This window comes from Garra rufa, chromosome 1 (genome assembly GCF_049309525.1).
Source record: "Garra rufa chromosome 1, GarRuf1.0, whole genome shotgun sequence".
NCBI classification, from domain to species: domain Eukaryota; kingdom Metazoa; phylum Chordata; class Actinopteri; order Cypriniformes; family Cyprinidae; genus Garra; species Garra rufa.
In genome coordinates, this window is record NC_133361.1 from 49,709,107 (window position 1) to 49,734,680 (window position 25,574).

General features: G+C 36.6%; 1 protein-coding gene across 1 annotated transcript in view; it reads left to right on the plus strand.

Moving 5' to 3' along the window:
• Positions 1-25,574, plus strand: part of tanc2a (tetratricopeptide repeat, ankyrin repeat and coiled-coil containing 2a) — a 187,539-nt gene that overhangs the window by 145,865 nt on the left and 16,100 nt on the right. The window contains exons 5-8 of the mRNA XM_073832716.1: positions 11,273-11,421; positions 17,048-17,237; positions 18,117-18,368; positions 25,362-25,490. Coding sequence (XP_073688817.1) covers positions 11,273-11,421; positions 17,048-17,237; positions 18,117-18,368; positions 25,362-25,490 — 720 coding nt within the window. The remainder of the gene's footprint in view (positions 1-11,272; positions 11,422-17,047; positions 17,238-18,116; positions 18,369-25,361; positions 25,491-25,574) is intronic.

Here is a 25,574-nt window from a genome sequence, read left to right on the forward strand (position 1 = left end):
ACAGATGCTGTGCCAAACCTAATGGCCTAAAACACAACTTTTATTTTCAAAGAAGAAGTTGAAATATATTTAAAAAACTACACTTTTTGCCCAGAAGACCTATCATTTCATATCGTCATGTGACCACGATAATCTCAAGACTATCGCGATATCACAATATCAATAATATTGTTACATTTCTACTTATCAGCAATGTTTTTGAAAAAAATATATATATATATCAAATCTGACTTCATCATATTAGACACATTAGATTTGTCTAGGGAAGAAATAATAAGTAAAATCCTGTTTTTGAGCCAGCTGTGGTCAGAGATGGAATATCTGGTTGGATTGCAGGCCACCTTAGACAGAAATGATTGAGCGTTTTGGGGTTATAGTGAAACGTGACCTACTTGGACCAAACACCCTCACCCCCAATAGAATACATCTCTCGGGGCCGTAAGGGTCAGAGAGGAGCGACCCCCGGCCCCTTTAGTTTAAGCTGCCCCGTGCCTGTGACCAACAACGGCGTAATCCGACCCCCAGCCTTGCACACTTCGTTAAGCACTACCATCTGTTTTTCTGCTTCGCTCCTGCCCGTCACTTTCTTCTCCTCTCTGTTTGTTTTGGGGTCGTCCTGACCGTCTCTTATCTCTGGACCCGAGACATTAATGACGTTACAGTCTGTACATGCACTCTTGTGAAAAAGGGGGACCTTTCTTTTAGAGTCCAGAAGCTGGCTCTCCTCAAAGTCACTTCTAGCTTGGCTGGGCTTCTTGACCTGGATATGCTCTGGACCGGTAAGCCTAACCCTTTCCTAAACTCTCGTTTAACGTTTTTTTTTTTAATTCTCTACTTGTGCAGGCCTTGCGTGTGTGCATTCGACACAAGCCCTTCCAACATTTTTAACTGCACTGAGCAGGGAAACAAGAACGATGGGTTTAGTGGTTTCTTGCTGCTCTCGCTCACTCCCTCCCTCCCTTTGTGGTGTTTGGACTCCGACTCTTCAGACTCCTCATGGTTCCTGTTAAAGCTTGAGCCAGCGGTTTCTCTGAAGCTCAGCAGAGCAACCAAACCGCCGTCGAAGTCCTCTCCTCCCCATTCACTGACAGCCGCAAACTGTTCTGCAGGAGAAAAGAAGCAGGGTGCTCATTTTCTGCTCAGTCCTTGCGACGGCAAGGACCCTAAAGCGAACAGATTGGACTCTCCCTTCTCACCGTTCTCCTGTGGAGCTGGACCCCAGCTGCAAGCAGGGAAAACCACTTGTTTGGATTATGGATTTCGCTTCGACTGTTAGGAAGGCGTGTGCCGGGACGAGGGCCAGATGCACGTGGCAGAGGAGGAAGCGGTCTCGTCCCTACGACCGCACAGGACGAACCGGCCTAGGGGGGACGAGATCGAGTCGGACTTCTTCGCTCCTCCGGCAATGGATGTCTCACTTCTGCTGTACATCTCGGGCCTGTACGTCCAGCCTGAGCCTGTCCGATCAGTCTCTGCTCCAGTCGGGATGCTGCACCAGTCCCAGAGGTGCACAAGGTATCGTTGGAGACGGGAGAGATGGACAGAGAGAGGTGTACGGAGAGGAAGTTTGGGTGGGAGAAGTTGAGGACGATGAGGATGGTGAGGATGAGAACGTGGAGGAAGAAGAACAAGATGATGATGAAGAAGAAGAGGGAGACAGTAAAGAAGAGAAAGGTACAACTGGAATGCCAACCACTCTACCATTCTTGTTCTCTCTGGCAATAACGCATGTGTCAACTCTTTACATTTGATGCATGGAAACGCAACGCCCCCGCTTGGGCCGGGTGTCAATTAGAATGATGGAGATGGACTGGAGACCCGTCTGGGGTGTAATCTGTCTCGATTAGAGGAGATTTCAGAGTAGATGTGATGTATGCATGGCCGGGGCGTGAATGGTGTGAGTTGGTGGAAAGGAAGAGAGAGTGATGATTGATGGACCCCACTGTGGCCTTCAGATGGCAGTCATCATCAGAACTGCTTACTTTGTTGTGGTCACATGGGTACACACTGCTGGGCAAATACATTTTTTTTGACCAACTTAAAGGAATAGTTCACCCAAAAAATGAAAATTCTGTTATTAATTGCTCACTCTCATGTTGGTCCAAACTGAATGCAAATTAAGATATTTTTGATGAAATCCGAAAGCTTTCTGAGCATGCATAGACAACAACACAATTGCCATGTTCAAGGCCCAGAAAGGTAGTAAGGACATTGTTAAAATAGTCCATGTGAGCTACGAGAATACTTTTTGTGTACAACAACAACGACAATGTCCTTACTACCTTTCTGGGCCTTGAATGTGTCAGTTGCGTTGCTGTCAATGCAGGCTCAGAAAGCTCTTGGATTTCATCAAAAATATCTTAATTTAGGTTATGAAGATGAAAGAAGGTCTTACGACCTGGATTTGGAACAACATGCTGAATTTTCAGCGATGCCATAGAGCAGGGGTGCCCAATCCTGTTCCTGGAGATGTACCATCCTGCAAAGTTCAGCTCTGATCAAACATACCTAAACCAGCTAATTAATCTCTTAGGTAGCACTTCATAATTACAAACAGCTGTGATGGAGCAGGGCTGGAACTGAAGTCTGCAGGTAGTTAGATCTCTAGGAACAGGATTGGGCACCCCTGCCATAGAGTAACCACATTTGGTTCCATAAAGAACCATTCAGTCAAAGGTTCTTTAAAGAACCATCTCTTTCTTACCTTTTTATAATCTGAAGAACCTTCTTTCGCCACAAAGAACCTTTTGTGAAACAGAAAGGTTCTTCAAATGTTAAAGGTTCTTAATGGAACCATTTAAAAAGAATGTCGGTAGCTGAGACCTTTTGGTTAACATTGAAAAATTAAACACTGAGACGTTTCTCAAAATGTCTTCTTTTGTGTTTCCCAGAAGAAAAAAAGTAGTACAGGGTTGAAATGACACGAGGATGAATTATGAAAGTTAAAACCAAGTGAAAAACACTCATTAAAAACTGCATTCTCTAAAAACAAGTTTACTGCAATATCTTATGCAGTGTTGCCTCTCAAGTACATTTGTCTTGCTTTTGATTGTTAGATTTTTTAATGAAAAACAAGTCAAAATAGACTAATTAAACTCTCATTAAGAAGTCAATTTTTTCAGTGCTTAATAAATGTTTATTGCTTCCATCACTGCGGGTGCATTTAATGATAACAAATTACAAATGATGTTGGATCGTTCAAACTGAGACGTTTTATTATAAAATTAATTTAATCAGATTTCAAAGTGATTTTAGTTTCTCCTGTTCAGAAATGGGAAACGCAAAAATGATTTGAGGTTGTATAGGAATAGACAATGCAGTTTCGCTGCCTGTTTGAACAAGGTCATGGTTAGATTTTAGAATAGTATGACTATGTGTTTCATTGTTGCCGTCAAATGTGGTTTGCCTGGGAAGGTAAAGAATCTAGAAAACTTGTTAGCAGGCTTTATCGGTTCTGTAATACATAGGAAATCTGAATCTCAGTGTCACAGTAGTACAAGATGATCTGTAAACCAGTGTGGGTTAGCCGTCTCAACCGGCCACTTAAATTCTGGAAAGCAGACTCAAGTGTTTCCACTCAATTGACGCTGCATTTTTCATGCTTAAAATGTCTCACAATGACAGACCAGCTTTTTCTCTGGCCTATTTATTTAGCCAAGAGTTTGTTTGCAAGGCCCTTTGTTGTTCTTTTTTTTTTTCTCTCATGCCTTCTATTTCTAAACCACCAGCACAGCCGGTCCGCAGCTTGGTGCTTGGCATGTTCATTGTGCCGCCCTGTTCAGACAGCTACCCTGTCATCGCGCAGCCGTCTTCTCCTCCCTGTGAGCCTCCAAACTTTGCTCGGTTAACTCAAACCAGCTTTGGGACGTTATTTTCGGACATGGACTTTTTTTGGAGCGGCATTGCTCGCAGGCAAATGTAATTCAGCCCATCCAATTGTGCTTGGTGTCTCCTCTCTCTGTCTCTGGTTTTGTTTCTCTCTGTTTCTGTCCTTTTTTTAAACCCCCTTCTCTAAGCATTATACTTCTGCAATGTTTGTGCTTAGACTATCTATCTATCTACCCACCTACCTACCTGTCTATCTCTGTCTACCCATCTATCTATCTATCGTTCTATCGGTTTTTCTTTCGTTCTTTCAATTGTTCTGTCATTCTAGCATTGTCGTCCTATTGTTCTGTGGTTACATCTATTATTCTGTCATTTGGTTCTGTCATTCTATCATTCTATCTATCATTCTATTTATCGTTTTCTCATTCTGTCTTTCTATCTATCATTGTCGCTCTATCGTTCTGTCAATCGTTCTATTGTTCCATCTATTTTTCAATCTATGAGCATTCTATCTTTCTATCATACTGTCGTTCTATTAGTCTATCTTTTGATCTGACATTCTGTCGTTCTATCGCTCTCATCGTCGTTCTGTCATTCTATCGTTCTATCTGTCATTCGATCTGTCTATCGTTCTATCTTTCTTTCGCTCTGTTGTTCGGCTGTTCTATTGTTCTACCTATCATTCTATCTATCAAGTGTTCTGTCATTTTATCTATCTTTCAGTCTGTCTATTGTATCTTTCTATCATTCTGTCTATCGTTCTGTCTATCTAGCATTCTGTCGATCTATCATTCTGTATTTCTATCATTCTGTTGTTCTATCTATCTGTCTGTCGTTCTATCATTCTGTCTAACATTCTATCTATCTATCATTCTATCAATCGTTCTATTGTTCTATCGATTTATCGTTCTATCTATCTATCGTTCTATCTTTCTATCATTCTGTCGGTCTATCTTTTGATCTGACATTCTGTTGTTCTATCGTTCTACCTATCATTCTATCTGTCAAGTGTTCTGTCATTTTATCTATCTTTCAATCTGTCGATTGTTTTATCTTTTTGTTTTATCTCATTCAGTCTATCTATCGTTCTGTTTATCTAGCGTTCTGTCGATCCATCATTCTGTATTTCTATCATTCTGTTGTTCTATCTATCTTTTGATCTGTCTAACAGTCTATCTATCTATCTATCATTCTATCTATCGTTCTATCTATCTATCGTTCTATCTATCTATCATTCTATCTTTCTATCGTTCTAACTTTCTATCATTCTGTCGGTCTATCTTTTGATCTGACATTCTGTTGTTCTATCGTTCTACCTGTCATTCTATCTGTCAAGTGTTCTGTCATTTTATCTATCTTTCAATCTGTCGATTGTTTTATCTTTTTGTTTTATCTCATTCAGTCTATCTATCGTTCTGTTTATCTAGTGTTCTGTCGATCCATCATTCTGTATTTCTATCATTCTGTTGTTCTATCTATCTTTTGATCTGTCTAACATTCTATCTATCTATCTATCTATCTATCTATTGTTCTATCTATCTTTCTATCGTTCTAACTTCCTATCATCCTGTCGGTCTATCTTTTGATCTGACATTCTGTTGTTCTATCGTTCTACCTATCATTCTATCTATCAAGTGTTGTATCTTTGATCTTTCTATCATTCTGTCTATCTATCGTTCTGTTTATCTAGCATTCTGTGGATCTGTCATTCTGTATTTCTATCATTCTGTTGTTCTATCTATCTATAATTCTATCTGTCGTTCTATCTTTTGATTTGTCATTCTGTTGTTCTATCACTCTATCATTGTCGTTCTGTCATTCTGGCGTTCTATCTATCTTTCGATCTGTCTATTGTTCTATCTATCTATCGTTCTGTCGACCTATCATTCTGTATTTCTATCATTCTGTCATTCTTTCTGTCTTTCTATCTATCTATCTATTGTTCTGACGTTCTATCGTTCTGTCTATCGTTCTGTTTATTTATTGTTCTGTCAGTCTATCTTTCTATCTATCATTGTTCTGTCGTTCTATGTCATTCCATCGTTCTATCGTTTCTAACATTTTATAGTTCTAGCTGTGATTCTGTCTATCTTTTGTTTATCCTTACTTTTTTCCATCATTCTATCTATACCTCTCCAGAACACCCTAGCATCGCAATGACAACTTTTGCCTGGGTTTGCAGCATATTTTACCTAAATAAGTAAGCAAATAAAATCTAGTTAGAGAGTAATGTTGTCCAGGAAGCCCTGTAATGTGTGCTTGAGAAAGAGCTCCAGTGTGTCCAGCTGCAGTACAGTCACGGTAGGCCAACTGTTGGCTGCCCCGCAGTTTAACGGGGCAGTATACAGTCTTTCGCAAGTGTAGGAAACCCTGTGTCAGAGATATTTGAATTATTAGATTAAATGCACCCTGCCTTGCTAACTGCAACCCTGCTATTAGAAGTTCAACAATTCTATTTTTCCCCCTTTTTGCTGAGTGCTACATTCTCTGCTACGCTAGCAGCTTTTTGCATGTGCGGTTTTGTTAAAGGCCGCGTGTCATTGCTTGCCTTTATACGGCAGTGATTTCTGCTCCCATTTTTAAAAGCCCAGCAGTGCATATCAAGAGCCGTAAGTCAAACCTTTGACACCGGGCAAGTCTGCATTTTCATTCCTATAACTGATGCAGTGCTGTAGGTTTTACAAGAGGCAGCGACATGACAAATGACGAGGTTTAAACCCCCGCAGTGCTGATGTTTTTTGCTCTCGTGAAAGCACAAACAACACGTTTTCCCATGGGACCATCCTCCCCCAGGGGGGTCCGAAACAGGAAGCGGAGCCGAATTTGTTGCTCTGTGGTGGAGTTAAAGAGTGGAACTTTAAGCGGCTCCCTTGGGGGCGTTACAGATGAGACGTACGACTTAAACATCTGAGGTTTGTGGTGACGTCATTGGTTTTGTCACCTCAGAAGTGCACTAATGCACTCTTTTAGCTGCGAGGTTGTCATGCATGAGCATACGCCTCAAAATATGTGTGTGCTCCACAAATATGTGGATGTTTTTGAATATTTTCTTTTGCTTGCATCCTCAGGCTTACCTTTAAACCACCATTTGCTGGAATATTTCCTTTTTTTACCATCTGTGGTCCAGAGACACAGCATTTTCTGAAACGGATGACATTGTGGGTCAGAAGAATAAAAAGAGAGCGCAGGAAAAACAAACCTTGCCGACTTTGTGCTTGTAATGAACAGAGTTTTCCACCATTGTGCTATTTCAGCTCCTGCTGGTGTCATTAGCGGCTTTCTGAACTTTATTATACGCTGTCACAAGTGACATACATCCTGCCGGAGGTACAGGGAGCGATGGAGGAAAATTTTAGGGAAGAATGTTGGGTTGGATGATAAATGAAAGGGACAGATACTTCAGCACAATCTCTAGAAAATCCATAGTTGCCATGACAACATTTTTGTGTTGCGACTGTAACCAAATAAATAAATAAAAGAGTGATTGCCAGAGACTGCGTGTTTTCAGCTGAACGGATTCCCACGTGTCGATTTCTTTATTATAGAGACACGAAATTCAAAACAGGAAACCAATTTGTAGGCTTGGTTATATTGTCTGGAAAAAGTATTGTTCTTTGCACAGCTTTAAATAGGGGATACGTAGACAACGACATGTGCAGAAGCAAAATGTGCAACTTGGCAAAAACAAAAATGAACAAATGTAGCAAGTGTGTGTTTTGAATGCATCACTTTTGTGAAAGCTGTATGATGTATTCCTTCTTGTTATCTAACAAATAATACATTTGCATTAGAGTCATTAGCTTTACTTTAGTTGACTAAACATTAAATGACTTTTCATAATTTTGACATACAGAAATTTTAACTTAGAAAAACCATTTACCTCTATGTTCATAGTGTTATTTTGGTATTATTTATATACTTTTACATTTATTAATATTTTCATTTAGCTTTATCAATTTCGTCTTTTTTTGTCGTTTTATTTATTGTATTTTTATTTGTTATTTTTCATTATTGTTATTTATTCTGTCTTAGTTCAGTTTTAGTTTTTTATGTATTTAACTTAAACTTTTTCAATTACTTTGTATTATAATGTCTTTTTATTATTTTTCAATTTTTCTATTACTTTTTATTATTATTTATTTATTATTAATGATTGATTGCTATTTAATTATTTATTTTACATTCTTAGCTTTTCATGTATTTCCCAACTTAAACCTGCATTCGGCAGCATTTCTATTATTTTTATTTTTTTTTTTCAAAATATTTTATTTTATTTTATTTGTTTTATTATTATTATTATTATTATTATTATTATTATTTTTCATTATTGCTATATAGGTATATTTATTTATTTATTGTTTTATATTATTTATTTTTATTTTATTATAATTTTTTCATTATTGCTATTTATGTTTCTTTGTTTGTTTGTTTGTTTGATTATTTGTTTTTCAGTCTGTTCAATTTTAGTTTTTCATGTATTTTCCAACTTAAGCTTTATTTCAATTACTTGCCAAGGCAACTTTTATTTTATTTTATTTCATTTTATTTTATTTATATTTTTGATTTTTATTTATTTTTATTTTATTATTAATTTTTCATTGCTAATAGTTTTTTTTTTTAGTTTTTCAGTTGCCAAGGCAACATTTCTATTATTTATTTTATTTTATTTTATTTTATTTTATTTATTTTAGCTCTTTGTCGTTTTTTATTACAATTTTTCATTATTTCTATTTAGAATTTTTTTTTTTTTTTTTTTTTTTTAGTCTTAGTTTTAATTTTTCATGTGTTTTCCAACATAACTTTCCAATGTTATTTGTTATTAACTTGCCAAGGCAACAATTACTATATTGTTTTCTGTAGTTTAAAAAGTTTTGATCTAGTATTAAGATTTTAATTATTTCAGCTTCATTTAAATTCACAAAAATGTTTTAGTTTTGTTTTTTTCTTAACAATGGTAACACATTACAGTATTTTTAAAATCAAATGTGTAACACTCATAAGATATGCCCAAAAGTGAGAGTAGTCAACTCTAGCTATTGATGACAGTTGGCATGTTTTGAGATGCTAGCTAGCATAATTACTGTAGCTGTAGCATTTTATGAAGCTATTGTAAAAAAAGCAGTGTTGAAATGTTGCATATAGAGCTCATTTAAGGTTTTGAGACATAGACAGCCATTGACATGCTTTGACTGAATTAGCATAGTAGCATCTATGTGTTAAACTTTTTTTGTTTCAGAACTCATTAGGTGTCTGTCATACCAAGATTTTTATTCTTTTTAGACAGTTTGTAAAGTTACTTTTTAAGGCAACTTATAAAATCTAAGTGTAGCTTCTGCACAGAGCTGCTGCTGCCTGAGGCTTTGGTTTATCTGAGAGAAATTTCAAGTCTCTGAGGACGGGTTTGACAGTAAGATGAGTCTGTGCCTTAGAGGTGTAGCGACTCACCCGGTATTTCTGGGAAAGGCTCAGTTTGTTTTGCAGTCAGTTCTCTTCGGCTCTGTTCTGATGGTGAGAGGTGAAAGGCATGAGGGGGAAAAAAAATAATCCTGAAAAAGCTCTTCTCACTGTGGATTTAGCCACTGTGGAACACCTCTTCTTTTACAGTCTAGCGATCAGCCTTTGAATGTGTATATGAACACATAGGCTCAAAAGCTTCATCTGTGAAACACTACGACGTCCTGCTGATAGGGATTGTGAGGTGGTTTAGTGTAACACAGTGTTTTACAGTTGAGGTCTTTTGGGGTTTGTGGCTGGTCTCAGTGCTAATTCACACCAGTGAGTTTGGCAGTGTGACAGGTTTACAGTCCTTATCTGCTGTGTCATTTGGTTTAAGATGTATGATGGGGATGTTTGACAGTGAACAGAACTTAAAGGCAAATTTCATTCCAGTGGAGTTGTTTGAGGCTGAAATTCGGAAGAGACCACAGGGCAAGTCGGCATTTTCATTCCTATAACTGATGCAGTGCTGTAGGTTTTACAAGAGGCAGCGACATGACAAAGATCATAAAAATCACTGTTTTAAGAGAAGCCAAAAAAAGCAGTTTCTCTGAATGTCAAAATGACTTATAAAACAGCTCGACAGCATGGGTGTGTAAATACATAAGAAACAGGGAGTGTCTTTAAAAACCCTCTTTTGTGCGAACTACTTCCTTCTGCCATGGATTCAAATCTCGGTTTGACAGTTTAACAACTGAGCACAAAACTTTGTTACTAATTCGAAAATGTCACTTTAAAACTACTAACGAAGGAATGTTGAGTTGCTTCATTAAAAGCATGTTATATTAGTGTATTAAAAGCTCACTGTATTATGAGAGAGAGATAGATTGAGCGAGTGTGATTACCTGCATCTGATACAGCATTCATTATTCACCTCATTCTCTTCTTTACAATTAAGCATTAGTTTGAAGATTCGTTGAGCGATATCTTTGTCGTACTAGTCTTTCATCTGTTAAGGGAGATTTCCGATGACAGTGCTTTTCAGTGCATTTGTTGGCTGCATCTGTTCTTGAAAATAAAAATACCTTCCTTGTTTACAACAGTGTTTCTGTCTTTTTCAATATAAAAGTCTTTACTGCTCACAGTCTCTTGTCGCCATTTAATGGTCTAATAATGTAAACTACATAATCTAAAACTAAAATGACCATCACAAACACACACACAGTTTTCCAATACTAAATGCTACTATTATTTTTATAAAATATTATTTATTGAATAATAGCCATCATAAAAGTTGCTAGGCAATTCAGTCAAAAGTACAAAGGCAGCGCTCTGATATACAGCATTAAATTTGCATAAAATATAACATCATGAGATTTTGCCCTCAGCCAAACCTGTTTACTCTGGAACAAATAATAGATTGAGACCAAAGTCTGCCTGTTAGATTTACCCAAAACAAATTATATCTCATGTTTAACCACTGTAGAGACATTAGAGTCGCCAGCAAATTCCAGAAGATCTGGCTGAAGTAAGGCTGTTCTCAGCAGGTTCATGAGTGCTAAACGGCCGCTGATGCTCTGGAGCTCCGAAAACGTTAAAGCAAATTTTAAAATTGCAAATTTCCAAGTGCATTCTCACCTAAAAAGCTTTTAGAACTACATTCAGTGACACAAAAACTGTATTATTTATATAGTTATAGTGGATTTGGGCATCCGCTATGAGAAATGCCGCAAGTGGAGTGATACAAACAGTGAAATGGTTAAAGTTCTTTTATCATTAGAATATCACACTCCTCTTAGCCAATCAGATTCGAGGACCAGAAAGAACTGTTGTAAAACTATAAACATTATTTTTGTTATAATTTTACAAGTTTTTTTGGTGTATTTTATCATATTCCTCCTGCTGCAGCATTCACCTGAAGCAAATTCATTGTAGCGCACAGCTTCAGGTTGGTTTTAACTTCACAAACATGGCATTACCTCTCTCGTTCTCTTTTATTTTCTCACAGGGGAAGAAAGCCAGGAACTGGGTCCTCCTCCGTCTGTAGACGAGGCCGCCAACACACTGATGACGCGACTAGGGTTCCTGCTCGGGGATAAAGTGAACGAAGGGCCTGGTGGAGCACAGTACAGCATGGAGGAACAAGATGACCCTCAGGTATGATACACACATTCAGTGCTCTCAGCCGCCCTCGCTCTATCTAGTCTCCCTCCTTATTCTTTTAAAAATAATTAAAGTAACTTTTTGGCCTATTGATGGCGGGAGGTGCTTCTCTGCAGCTCAGGGTTTTGTCAGTGGGCGGCTCCCCACCTCAAAAACACAGATATTCTTGCTCTCTAAATCATGACAGATGTTCCTGGGTTTTGGATGAACAGCAGCAGTTTGCGCTGGTGTATCTGAGCAGTTCGAGTCTAACTAGGCATGTCGCAGACAGCAGATGCTGAAACCCCTACCGCTAGTCTATTTACAGTCCACATTGATCTTAGCCATGATTCTCCGGTGAACATCTGCTTTTGGGTTTGAGTGCTAAAAACCTTTCAAGACAGAGAAATTGGATCCAACATGTGTTCAATTCGAGTTACAGTACAGTAATATGATATTAATGATGTCATATGGGCTGTTATTTTTATTATATTTTTAATAGAATGAATTGCTTGATTATGCTGATTACTTAGTCGGATTAATTTAATTTGTCAGTACATTAAAAAAAGAAAAGTAAATAAAAGAGAAACGCACAAGAAGACAGGACAATGCGGAGACTCTCAATGGGGAATCGGTTCAGCACTGCAGCTGGAATTGCTTGCCAGTTCAGTGCTGAACAGGGTAAGGATTTGTTGAACATAAAGCGCACTCTGCCTCTCATCAGCAGAAAGAATCTAAAAGCTAAGCTCACCTTTGCTGAGGAACATGTTGTGTGGAAGCTCCTAACACATCCCAACAATAACCAAGAATGGAAACAGCCTCGCGGTTTTATAAAATAACATTTTGAACTCTTGAATGTAGCGCTTGTTGGATTCTTTCTAACATTCCACTGGTTAAAATCAGAAGCATTTCATTCCGTCTTAATTGTTCTCAGCTTAGCTTGACCTCATTGATCCAACACATAGTTGAGAGAGTCCAGGAATGTATCGCACAATGCAAGGCTCCTGCCGTCCACAGCTGGGTAGAGTTGCTCGAGACCTCCACGGAGCTATTTTAGAGGCTGGACCCTGCCAAGCAATCGTGGTCTCTGAAAGGCCACAAACACCAATTCAGAGCCAAACTCTCCCACGCACACCAAACCCTGAATTGGACAAAAAGGTGTAGAGCTATTTAGACATATTTGCGAAGTTACTGAGTACGAGACCTGGTTTAGAGCCGCTGCTGGCTCATAGTGAAAAGAAATGTGAAGTATTATTATTTTTTAGGGGTTTTCAATCAGTCATAGTAGACGTTCCAATGTAGGTGGTTTGACAGTGCGCCTCAAGTCATTAAAACAGTTTCACACTAAGCAATGAAGAATTCTGAGTGCACATTTAAACGCTGAGTGCACACTTAATTTCACAGTAAAGTAAAATATAATTTGATTATTGGAGTTTATTTATAAAAACATACTGCTTTAGTCTTTCTACTTTCAAAGAGAGACATATCATAAAACCTGACTTTTTGATGTTTAAGGGGTTAGTTCACCCAAAAATGAAAATTAGCCCATTATTTACTCAACCTCCAGGCATCCTTGGTGTATAGGACTTCCTTGTTTCAGACGAATCCAGTCTGAGTTATATTAAAAATGATCCTGGCTCTCCCAAGCTATATCATGGCAATGGGTGGGTGTTTCTCTTCAACAGTCCAAAACAAGTTAAATAAAGTACATCCATCCATTAAAAAAAAAGTGCCTCACATGGCTCCGGGGAGTGAATAAAGGCCTTCTGTAGCGAATCTATGCATTTTGTAAGACAAATTACCATATTTAAAACATAATAATCATTTTAATCTAGTTTGTGCTCACTGTTGTACACCGAAGCAGCTCCGGGCGGATGACGTAGGATGTATGCGTAACACATTCGCCTGTGAGTCTCACGAAAACCAGCGTTTGTTTACAGGAGCAAAGGAAGCAAAGTTTCCTTACTTTAGCAGAGGAAAACCAGTCCCCTCTTGGTTTATATCAAAATCCTCCATCATTTTCCTTTACAAATCCTCATTTTGTACTTTTGGTTTTGTTTTGGTTTCTTCATGGCATGTTTACATTCGCCACTTCTTTGCCCGGAGCTTATTATAATATTACCGTGCCTTAATCTGCACATTTCCACCCACAGCGCCACCATTTTGTTTTCAAGTGACAACGGTGTACCAGTTCTAACTCCATGGGAAAGTTTGAGCAAAGCAGGCTAACTGCTCTGTCTTTGGCTGCAGAGATGATCACAGAACACTATTTAGAGGCCCAGCCTCAGAGGTGACAAGAGAGCAGTGGATTTATTGATTTATTTATTGTGTATTACGCTGCTGCAACACAGATCTAATGTAAACATGCCATTTCTTTCTCAGCTGTTTACATTCACAAACATAACTGACTGTTTTGTAACTCATGTGTGTTTTTAACATAAACGTGTGTGTATTTGACAGTTTAAGCGCAACAAGACATGAAAGAGAACTTCATTTAGTACTCACATGCCATGTTACAGCCACTTTCTGTGCGCTCAGAAAACCCTATATCAGAAGTTTAAACTAGTATGGTTTAAAACGCACAATTTCTGCACGATAGACATGAGAATCAAAACCAAAAATACATTTTTTTAACAAATATTTTAGGTACAAGCTGTGTGTTTCTGCTTCCACTGAAAATAGGCATTTTCAAAATAATATAATAAATGACAAAGTGACACCTGAGACCTGTGATAAGCAAATCTATCCTTAAACTGTTGTTTTTATGTAAGAACATTCTCTTGGTTTGCAGTTGAGTCTCTTTTGGCTGCGAGAAACATATCATCTAAAACAACTTTTGGACAGAAGTAGCAGTGACTGACTGAAATTCATATCCGTCTATATGATGTCATTAATGTGGCCTCCACCGCAGACCCAGAGTCAGACATGAACTCGCTTAACCACTTATTCTTTCCATGTCTCTTTTCTGCTCCCCCTTTACTTTTTTTTTCCTGCAACTCTTTCATTATCATTCTTTTTGTCTGTTTATGTTTCTCACTTTGTCTTTCTCACTCTCTCTTCCCACTGGGTAAAATGATCCACCATTCCGGTCGGTTTTTGTAACTCATGTCATGTAGCCGACCGCAGCATGCCAAAATAACACACTAATTTCTCTCCTCTTTCCATTTGGTTAAGAGTTGAAAATTCAAAGTTCTTTCAGTCATATACCGTAAAGTCAATAACATTGTATTAAATTGCATAATATTGAGTCACAGTGGAAAATTGTTTAAGTCAGCCCAGGCCATAAAAAGAGATAATTCCACATGAGTGTGCAGTCCTCAGCAGAAATATGGGACAGCGCTGTATCATTAAATACCAGTCAGCAGATTTCCACTTCTGTGGGCATTTTTGTGTGTGAAAGTCATTCAACAGTGCTACTTTTCTGGAACAGGACCCTCATATATAAGCAGTGGTTCACTGATCTAGCAAAAAAATCCTTCAATATGCTACATTTCTGCAGTGTAACAATGAGTGAACACTCGAGGCCTCGTTAACGCAAGACAAGCATGTAAATGTCAATTGTTTGACAATTATTCTTATGCAAATTTCTTATGAAACAATTTAAGTTGGAGTGGTTTTACTAATAATTTAAACAGATTTCTTCTGTTAGTGTTTAATGCATGAGGCCCAGTGAATGTGTGAATATACTTTCAGCTAATGCGTGTATATCCTGCAATATCCTGCCTTTGCATATTAATGATAGCCTGGCTATCACCAGACCACGTTATGACTTCGTCATGATTCGTGGTCTGGGAACCACATGTTCATTTTCTCGTATTTGAGGCGTGGTTTACGAATGCCCAGAGCCGTTTATTGGGCGATACGAATGTCTATCAAATGCGCCTGTGCGTAGCTCATAGCCAATCGTTTCAATTATACCGGATGACGTATGTAGAGCGAACGCCAAAAGTTGCTCTTTTTTCAAAATAAACTTGCGTTCTAATGTCATTTGTCGCGCCGCTCGCGTCCAGTGTAGACCATGGTGTAGACACGAAAGATAACTTTGCGTCTGCTGCCATGCTGGATCCTTCGGTGAGTCGCATAGAAGGCGTCATCGTCTTGCTGCTCCCTCCCCGTTCTGTGATTGGTTCCCTATCTTAGGTGAAAATTAGGTCCATGGTTTCCAGACTGACTAGAAGCGTGAATAAAATCGCGCTGCGCAAGGCAGTATGGGGACACCCAGGCTATATTAATGACATTATTTTTCTATTTCTTATTTTCTATTATATAATAATAATAAGAACTAATATTATCATTATTTCCTATTGTAATAATTATTATATTTCCCTTATTATTTCATAATAACAAATAATATAATAAATATAATAAAAATATTGTTAATAATAATAATAATAACTTCTTCATGGCTGTGTTTGAAGAACAATTAACCAATAATTGAAAATTTATTATTATTATTATTATTATTGTTGTTGTTGTTGTTGTTGTTGTTTTTGTTAATACTACTGCTAATAAAAACTATTATAATTATTTCCCATTGTTATCATTTATTATATTTCCCTTATAATATCATAATAAGAAATAATAATACAAATTTTAAAATTAATAAAAAATCATAAAAGGTATAATAATAATAATAATAATAATACATATACATTATTACTAATAATTTATTAGTAGTAGTATTAGTAGTAGTGTTTATATTATTAATAATAGCTAATAGCTATTATTATTACTATTTCCCATTGTTATCATTTATTATATTTTTCCTTATAATTTCATAATAACAAATAATACAAATTATAAAATAAATAATAAAAAAAGAAAACTATTATTATTATTATTATTATTATTATTATTATTATTATCATTATTATTATTTTAGTAGTAGTATTTATTTTATTAGTATCATTAGTATTATTAATAATAATAATAATAATTCATGGCTATGTTTGAAGAACATTTAACCACATTTAATATTAAATTACTATTATTTTTGTTGTTGTGGTTGTTGTTGTTGTTGTTGTTAATAATAATAATAATAATAATAATAATAACTAGTATTATTATTATTATTTCTCATTGTTATAATTTATTGTATTTCCCTTATAATTTAATAATAATAAATAATAATACAAATTATAAAATGTATAATAAAAAATCAAGGGAATATTAATAATAAAATATATATTATTAGTAGTAGTATTTCTGTTATTATTATTACTACTAATAATACAATATTTATTATTATTGTTATTGTTTTTTATTATTAATAAGAATAACCATTGTACCTACTTGATAGCTATGTTTAAAGAGCAATTAACTAATAATAATAATTTTGTAGTAGTAGTGATAGTATTAGTATTATTATTATTATTATTAATGATTTATTTATTGATCTTTGAACAGCTGTGAGACCAGGGCTGACCATGTATTATATTATACTTGGATTAGGATTTTAGACCAATGAGATTTCACTTTGGACAGACAAGCCAGAGCTACAAAATAGAAACCAAGCATCAATTGTCGTTTCCACTCATTGCTTGTCATTCTTGTGGCAAGTTAGGAGAAACATTCTACTTCTGTTGAAGTTACTGTAATTCTCTAACTCTGTAATTGTAATTCTCCTTCTTTTGATGTTCAGGGCATCTCCATGACCCAGAGGATCAGCCCATGCTCTAGCTTAGCTAGCAGCACAGCGTCGCCCCCTCCTGGCAGCCCCTGCTCCACATTGCCCGCTGGAGCCCCGGGTAACATGGGCACCAGAGACTGTGCTTACGGATCCATCACGAGTCCCACCTCCACCCTGGAGAGCAGAGACAGCGGGATTATAGGTCAGAGACATTCTGGAGCTTGTTTTAGGAACTGAAATGAAAATATCCTGACAATTTAGTCACCCTATGTTTTTAAGGTAAACATTCCAGGATTTTTCTCCATATAGTGGACTTCAATGAGGATCAACGGTTTAAAGGTCCAAATTACAGTTTCAGTGCATCTTCAAAGGGCTCTACACAAACCTAGTTGAGGAATAAGGGACTTCTCTAGCAAAACGATCAGTCATTTTCGGAAACAAATACTAATTATATATATACGTCTGTGACTTCACGCATTACGTAATCACATTGGAAAGGTCGTGTGGTTCAAAAAAGTAGGGTAGGTTGAAAAACTCTTATTTTCTCCTCCAACTTACAACAAAATATTCTGAAAACGTTGTTTTACCTTTTTTTTGTAAAGGGCGTTTGACTTTCTTTGCGCGTTTGCTTTGTAAACACTGGGTCGGTACTTCTGCCTACATCATGCGTGATCTTTCCAACGTGTCGAGCTAGTGCAATATGAGCATTTGTGGTTAAAAGTATATAAATTTTTTTTTTTTTTTAGAAAATTATCAATCGTTTTGCTATATAAGACCCTTATTCCTCGACTGGGATCGTGTAGAGCTCTTTGAAGCTGCATTAAAACTGCAATTTGGACCTTCAATCCATTGATCCCCATTGAAGTCGACTTTATTGAGAAAAATCCTGGAATGTTTTCTCAAAAACCTTAATTTCTTTTTGACTAAAGAAAGAAAGACTTGAACATCTTGGATGACATGGGGGTGAGTGAATTATCAGGTCATTTTAATTCTCGAAGTGAACGAATCCTTCAATGATAATCATTGAAAAATGACCGTTCAAAAATGTCTTTGTTTCAAATCTTTTATTGCTTTCTTGCAGCAACCCTCACAAGTTACTCAGAGAATGCTGAGCACGGAGGTAAACACAGCGAGGGCTCACGGGGCAGCCTGAAACTCTGGCAGGCACAGAAGTCAATGGGTACAGACTCCTTTCTTTATCGGGTGGATGAAAACATGGCCGCCTCCACATACAGCCTCAACAAAATCCCAGAGAGGAGTCTGGAACATTCCGTCTCTCACTCCGCCCACTCCATTCCCCTCTACCTCATGCCCCGCCCCAATTCTGTGGCTGGTAAGTTTCTACACCTGTCAGTTCATCATTTGTGGATATGTTCACAATACTGTATGTTTCAGTTTTATGTGAAAGATCAGTGTGCAATATGCAGTCGAGTCAAACAATTAAGAAAGACGTTGAAACAATGTTTCCAGTTCATTTTGTCCTCACTGTAAATTGTGAGATCCAGTGTCCCACACTGTTTACTCTCAAATTTGAGCAATTATGGTTGAAAATTTGTATACTACACACACTATACATACTCCCGAAATGGTACTAAAAGTATTAGTATGCCAAATAATGGTCACATTAATTAAATTATTAAGCATGACTTGTTCAATCAGATTATGGAGGTGGAACTATCCATTTTATAAACATTCAATTTATTTTATCTTGGCAATTTCTTCTAGAATATATAGGCCTATACCTATAATGCTTTACTAGATTTGAGTCATTTCAGTAATGCAGTTTCAGTCATTTAATTTCAGTTGTTCATTTAACTGTAAAATGGCAGAAACCTCTATATTATGCTGAGCTAGTCAAATCCTGTTAGTTACAAGCGCTCGCATTCATCTTTCACCACGTGTGAATATTTGCAGTCAGCTCTGTGTGAAACTCATTCAGCTGAGGCTCTTTGAACACTTGTGTTCATGAATGGCGAACTGCAGAGACAGGAAATATCCCACGTAATCCAGACCCTAAAAGTCAACAGACACGTGTTTCCAATTCCCTTAAAATGTCAAGGTCAGTAAAAGCACATAGTGATTACTGTGAGAGCTATAGAAGTGCCCCTCTTCTCCACTTTATGGGCCATTTGAGCTCTGGAGCGGCTCCTAGCTCCCGACGCTGCCCTGCTATAACAAAGCAAGGACGTCTGTGCGAATCTCTTCCAGGTTTTATGAAGGATTTGTGATTTGTGCTGCTGGTTTTGGATCCACATGTGAAAAAATAGTGTCAGGCTCAGTAGCTCAGTTCCATGTACTGGAGATTTTTTTTCATTATTTTTTTTTTTTCTTTTCACTGTCATCTTTGGGTTTTTGAAAGTTTCTAGAAGAAATTTCAAAATGTAAAAAAAAATGTAATGTTTTTAAAATGTATCTGTTTTATGTTCAATCTATCGTTCTATAAAATTCTGTCATTTAGTCTATCGTTCTATCTTTCTATCTATCATTTAATCTATCATTCTATCATTCAACCTACCGTTTTATCTATTGTTCTATCTATTGTTCTCCATCGTGCTATCTATCATTATATCGTACTATCTATCTTTCAATCTATAATTCTATTGTTCAACTTATCATTCAATCTATCGTTCTATCGATCATTCACTCTATCGTTCTGTCGTTCTATGTTTCTATCGTTCTCTCTAACATTCTATTATACTATCTATCGCTCAATCTGTCATTCAATCCATTGTTCTGTCGTTCTATCTTTCTATCTATCATTTAATCTATCATTCAGTCGTTCAATCTATCGTTCAACCTATCATTCAGTCTATCGTTCAATCTGTCATTCTATCGTTCTCTATCGTTCTCTCTAACATTCTATTGTACTATCTATCGTTCAATCTGTCATTAAATCTATTGTTCTGTCGTTCTATCTTTCTATCATTTAATCTATTATTCTGTCATTCAATCTATCGTTCAACCTATCATTCAGTCTATCGTTCAATCTGTCATTCTTTCATTCTCTATCGTTCTTTTTATTGTTCTATCTATCGTTGTATCGTACTATCTATCGTTCTATCTATCATTTAATTAATTGTTCTGTCATTCTGTTGTTCTATCTTTCTATCGTTTAATCTATCATTCAATCATACTGTTTCATTCAATCTATCATTCTACCATTCAACCTATCATTCAATCTATCGTTCTGTCATTCTATCATTCAACCTATCTTTCAATCTATCATTCTTTTGTTCAATCTATCGGTCTTTCTGTCATTCTATCTATCATTCTGTAATTTAACCTTTTGTTCAATCCTGTTGTTCTATTTATCATTCAATCTATCATTCTATTGCTCAATCTATCATTCTATCTAAAGTTCTATTTATCTATTGTTCTCTATTTTTCTATCTATCATTCTATCTATCGTTCAATCTATCTATCGTTTAATCTATTGTTTCATCAATTTATCTAATCTATAATTCTATTTATAATTCTATCATTCTATCTATCTGTCTGTCTATTGTTCTATCATTCTATCATTGTATTTCTGTCATTCTCATTCTGTCATTCTATCTGTCTAACTATCTATTGTTCTATCTGTTGTTCTCTATCGTTCTATCTATTGTTCTATCTATCATTCTATTGTACTATCTTTCAATCTATCATTTTATCGTTCAATTTATCGTTCAATCTATCGATCATTCTATCTATCGTTCTGTCGTTCTATCTTTCTATCGTTCTACCTAGTCTCAGCCTCAGGCGTCACGCCCACGGAACGTTGGCTAAACGTCTGATGCATATAGTACACTTAACTGGAAACACTTCAGGAATGTCGAAGTCGTCATCTGATTAGTTGAATTTGATCGGATATCCGGAACACGCGAGTGTCGCCTTTTTTTTTTTGGTTCGCCGGGAAACAAAGCGCAGACTGATTTACTGGCGTTTTGCTAAAAGGTGCTTATGCAGACGTTGTTGTTGTTATACACATTTGCGACGTTTGCGAACAAATTACTGACTTACTGCTTGTTCACCCTCTTCTTCGTTAACTTTCAATGCTGGTTATTTCAATGACTGACTTGTTGCATGCCAGTCTGTTGTTGTGGGGGCATTTCTACACCCCGAAACGTGACGCTGAACGAAACGAACTGTGATTGGTTGTTTGACATGTCGGTCAAACAGCCTTATGGGCGGGCCTTGGCCAATTAAAGCTGCCATGAATTCCAGACCTTCAGCCGTCAGCCTGAAGGTCTGGCTACGCGAGACTACGTTCTACCTAACGTTCTATTGTACTATCTATCATTCAACCTATTGTTCTGTCGTTCTATCTTTCTGTCTATCATTTAATCTATCATTCTATCGTTCAACCAATTGTTCAATCTACGTTCTAACAATCGTTCAATCAATCGTTCGGTCATTCTATTGTTCTATCTTTCTATCGTTTAATCTATCATTCAATCATACTATCTTTCATTCAGTCTTATCATTCTATCTTTCAACCTATCATTCAATCTGTAATTCTGTCGTTCTTTCTATCATTCAATCTATTGTTCTGTCATTCTATCATTCTATCTTTCTGTCATTCTATCTATCATTCTATCATTTAACCTATTGTTATATTTATCATTCAATCTATCATTCTATCATCATTCTATCTATCATTCTATTGCTCAATCTATCATTCTATCTAAAGTTCTATTTATCTGTTGTCCTCTATCGTTCAATCTGTTGTTCTATCAATCTATCGTTCTATTTATCATTCTATCTATTTGTCTGTCTATTGTTCTATCATTGTATCTCACTGTCATTCTCATTCTGTCATTCTATCTGTTGAACTATGTTTTGTTCTGTCATTCTATCTGTCGTTCTATTATTAGATCTATTGTTCTGTTTATTGTTCTATCTATCTTTCTATCGTTTTATCTATCGTTCAATCTATAGTTCAATCTATCGTTCTATTTCATTCTGTCGTTTAATCTATTGTTCAATCTATCGTTCTGTTTATTGTTTTATCGTTCTGTTGTTCTATCTATTCTATCGTTCTATCATTTTATCATTCTACCTATCGTTCTGTCGCTCTATCATTCTGTCTATCTGTTGTTCTATCATTCTATTTATCTGTCATTCTCTTTCTGTCATTATGTCTAACTATCGTTCTATCATTCTGTCTATCATTCTCTATCGTTCTATCGTTTTATTGTTCAGTCTAATGTTTAATCTATCGTTCAGTCTATCTATCTATTGTTCAATCTATCGTTCTTTTTATTGTTCTATCTGTCTGTTTTTCTATCATTCTGTCATTCTATCCATCTATCATTCTATTGTTCTCATTCTGTTATTCTATCTATCTTTCTGTTTATTGTTCATTCTGGTTATGAGGTAGTTTATTTTACGAACAATTCATCAGTCTTTCTCAATTGTTTCAAAGTTTTAAGTTAACATGACTTTAAAGTGCCATACAAAAAACTAAAAAAAGGGTGAGTAAAAGGTGACAAAAATTAATTTAAAGAGGCAGAGAGTAGGTGTGACATGAAAATGAGAATTTGTCTTCTCACATACTCCCATAATGTAGTGAAAGCAGTTGGCAGCAGCAGTGAGTGAATGACGTGATCTATTTGTTCATCCATCTTCGCATCTGTCTGTCTTTTCTCATACTTTCCTCACCTCTCTCTCGCTTTTTCTCTCTCCCTGATTTTCTTTCTTACTCATGCATGCTCACCTCTCATGCTTTTCATGTCTTTCACTCTCTTCCCTCACACTTTGCATTTCTTTCTTTCTCTCCTCATCCCACCCACTCATTCCCTCACCTCTTCTCTCTGTGTGCATCTCTCTCCCTCAGTTCGTCTTTTATTCCATCTTCCCCTTTCAAAACCTGTCTGATCTCCGAGTTCAAGATGCATTGGATTGTTCTTTCAAACAGAAAGTGTGGTACGAGTCTTGACATGTTCTCCTTTGTTCGCTTTCTGTCGCATATGCACACATGCACCTTCACATATGTGCATAAAACCATAGATATGTTTATGGTCGATGCCTTATTAGCAACTTTTTCTATAGGCTGACATACATAAGCCATCCATATTGAAATGGTCAAAGCAGGTCCATGAATACTCGAGAGCAAAAATTCCTTGCATGTCTGAATATCTATATCTGCAGCAGAGTTAAAGGAATAGTTTATCCAAAAATGAAAATTCTGTCATTAATTACTCACCCTCATGTTGTTCCAAACCCGTAAGACCTTTGTTAGGTTACACATTCAAGTCCCAGAAAGGTAGTAAGGACATTGTTAAAATTGTCCATGTGACATCAGTGCTTCAACCGTAATGTTATGAAGCCACGAGAATACTTTTTGTATGCAAAGAAAATAAAAATAACGTCTTTATTCAACAATTTTTTCTCTTTTGTGTTAGTCTTCAACGCACGTTACTATATGTTCATCTTCCATATAAAGGTATTATTTAAGGACACAAACAGATAACCATGTTCAGACCAAGTTTAGAGATATGTAGATGTTTACATGTTCACACTTTTGGTGTAAAATGCAGACGTGCCTTCTGGATCATCGCCACGGTGGGACTGTAAAACACCAGTTCAGCGATGGGAGCCAAAGTCATTGTGACGCATTTTAAGTGACTGTAAATCCAGCAACACAGTCATGCCAGCCAGACAGTCTGCAGTGCAGATGGAGGTGGTGGGGTTGGGCGGGAGAAATGCTGGTGTCTGGGGTTTTTTTTTTTTTTTTCACATTTTACAATGATAACCATAGTTTTTGCCAATATACAGTTAGCAGTGCTGGCTAAGTCTCATAAGGCCTTTTCACAAAAGGAACCGTACCTATAAAATGCATGCTGCGGCTATGTAGCTTGCTGCTTTAAAAACTCTTTAAAGTCTTTAAAGTAAAATTTGAATAATTATTAAAGGGATAGTTCACCAAAAAATGAAAATTCTGTCATTAATGACATCTTCAGTACACAAATTAAGATATTTTTGATGAAATCCGAGAGCATAGACAGCAACACGTCTGACACGTTCAAGGCCTTGAAAATTGGGAACCATTGAATTAGTCTTCCGGGTTTTATCGTCACAGCTGCAGTTCCCACTCAAACATGTGGTTCACTTAGGGGAGGTTTGTATTACTAAACTGTTGTTCCACACATGTACACCAACAGGAAGTTGTAATTTGTACACATATGTACCATGGGGCCATGGGTGGGTTTCTGAAATCTGTGTTCGATTAAACACATTAGCAGAGAACGAAAGGCCTTCTTTTGTATGTGGCACCTTGCACCTTACTTTGATGGTGGCCACTTGTCCATAACACCAGTGCTAACACTGCCACAATAATGTTGGCTGTTGCTAAATGGTTTCAGAAGCTCACTCCAGCTGCTTTGAGGCGAGATAAATTCAGTGGCCACCCACTGTGTTCTTAATATTCCTGTGTGTTAGCTTCCATGAACTTTCCTCCTCATTAGCAAAGGGAAAGGGGCTCAGAATTCATGCACGCATTTTCATGAAAGCTAATAACCACAAGCTAAGCAAACACAAGCTCTTGCACAGTTTTTCAAAGGGTTTGACTCATCACTAACAGCAAATACAACCATGTTTTTGATAGTACCACTGGTTTAATATGAAATAACTACCATTATTTGTAAGTCACTTTGAGTAAAAGCTTGTAATGAATAAAGTTAAATGCAAATACCATGGTTTTTACTTCTATAATCATTTACTAACATAGTATATATCCAAGTACAATCTGATATTTTACCATTTATATTTTTACCTTGTGATATTTTACTATTTATATATTTGACCTTTTACCATGATTTAAATGGTTTATTAAACAAAAATACTACAACTTTATATCAAAAGTTAAGAGTTGATTCATTTCAGGCGAAGTTAAACTGCCGTTATAAACTTTCTCTGATTTTGGAACGACAAGCTCCTTCTGGAGCCTGTTTGCCAGAATATGTTTGCTTCTTTTTATTAGCTTCACTTTATTTGCTTGGCTGCTGAAATGAGGAAATGCATAATAAATGTTTTCTGTTTTTCTGTTTTTGTTATTGTTGTGTACTCTCCCTCTGTTGAATATGTATGCGGGTGGGATGAGTTTAAACCGAGTTTGTGAATCTCTCCTCTTACTCTTTTTCTCACTTTTCAATTTAAATTCAGAATTTATTTCAGTGTTCAATTTCAAAGTATGTTATTGGCATGAATATTTTAAATGTAATATTGCACAGGCATCAATGCACACACCAAATATTTCATGTTAAGCTAATGTTGAATATATAATATTAAAATCTATTTTTAAAATATTAAAAGTAGCCTAATTTTTTTCCTCTCTCTCTCTCAGCCACTAGTTCAGCTCACCTGGAGGATCTTGCATATCTGGATGAGCAGAGACAGGCTCCGCTGCGCACGTCTCTGCGTATGCCACGACAGAACTCCGGTTCCAGTCGCTCTGGACAAGCGGACATGAGAGGTGTGTGTTTTTTCCTAGATTTATCACATGTACCTCTCTTCCACTCTCTTTTACTTCAGCACCACCTTGTGTATACAGTTGAGG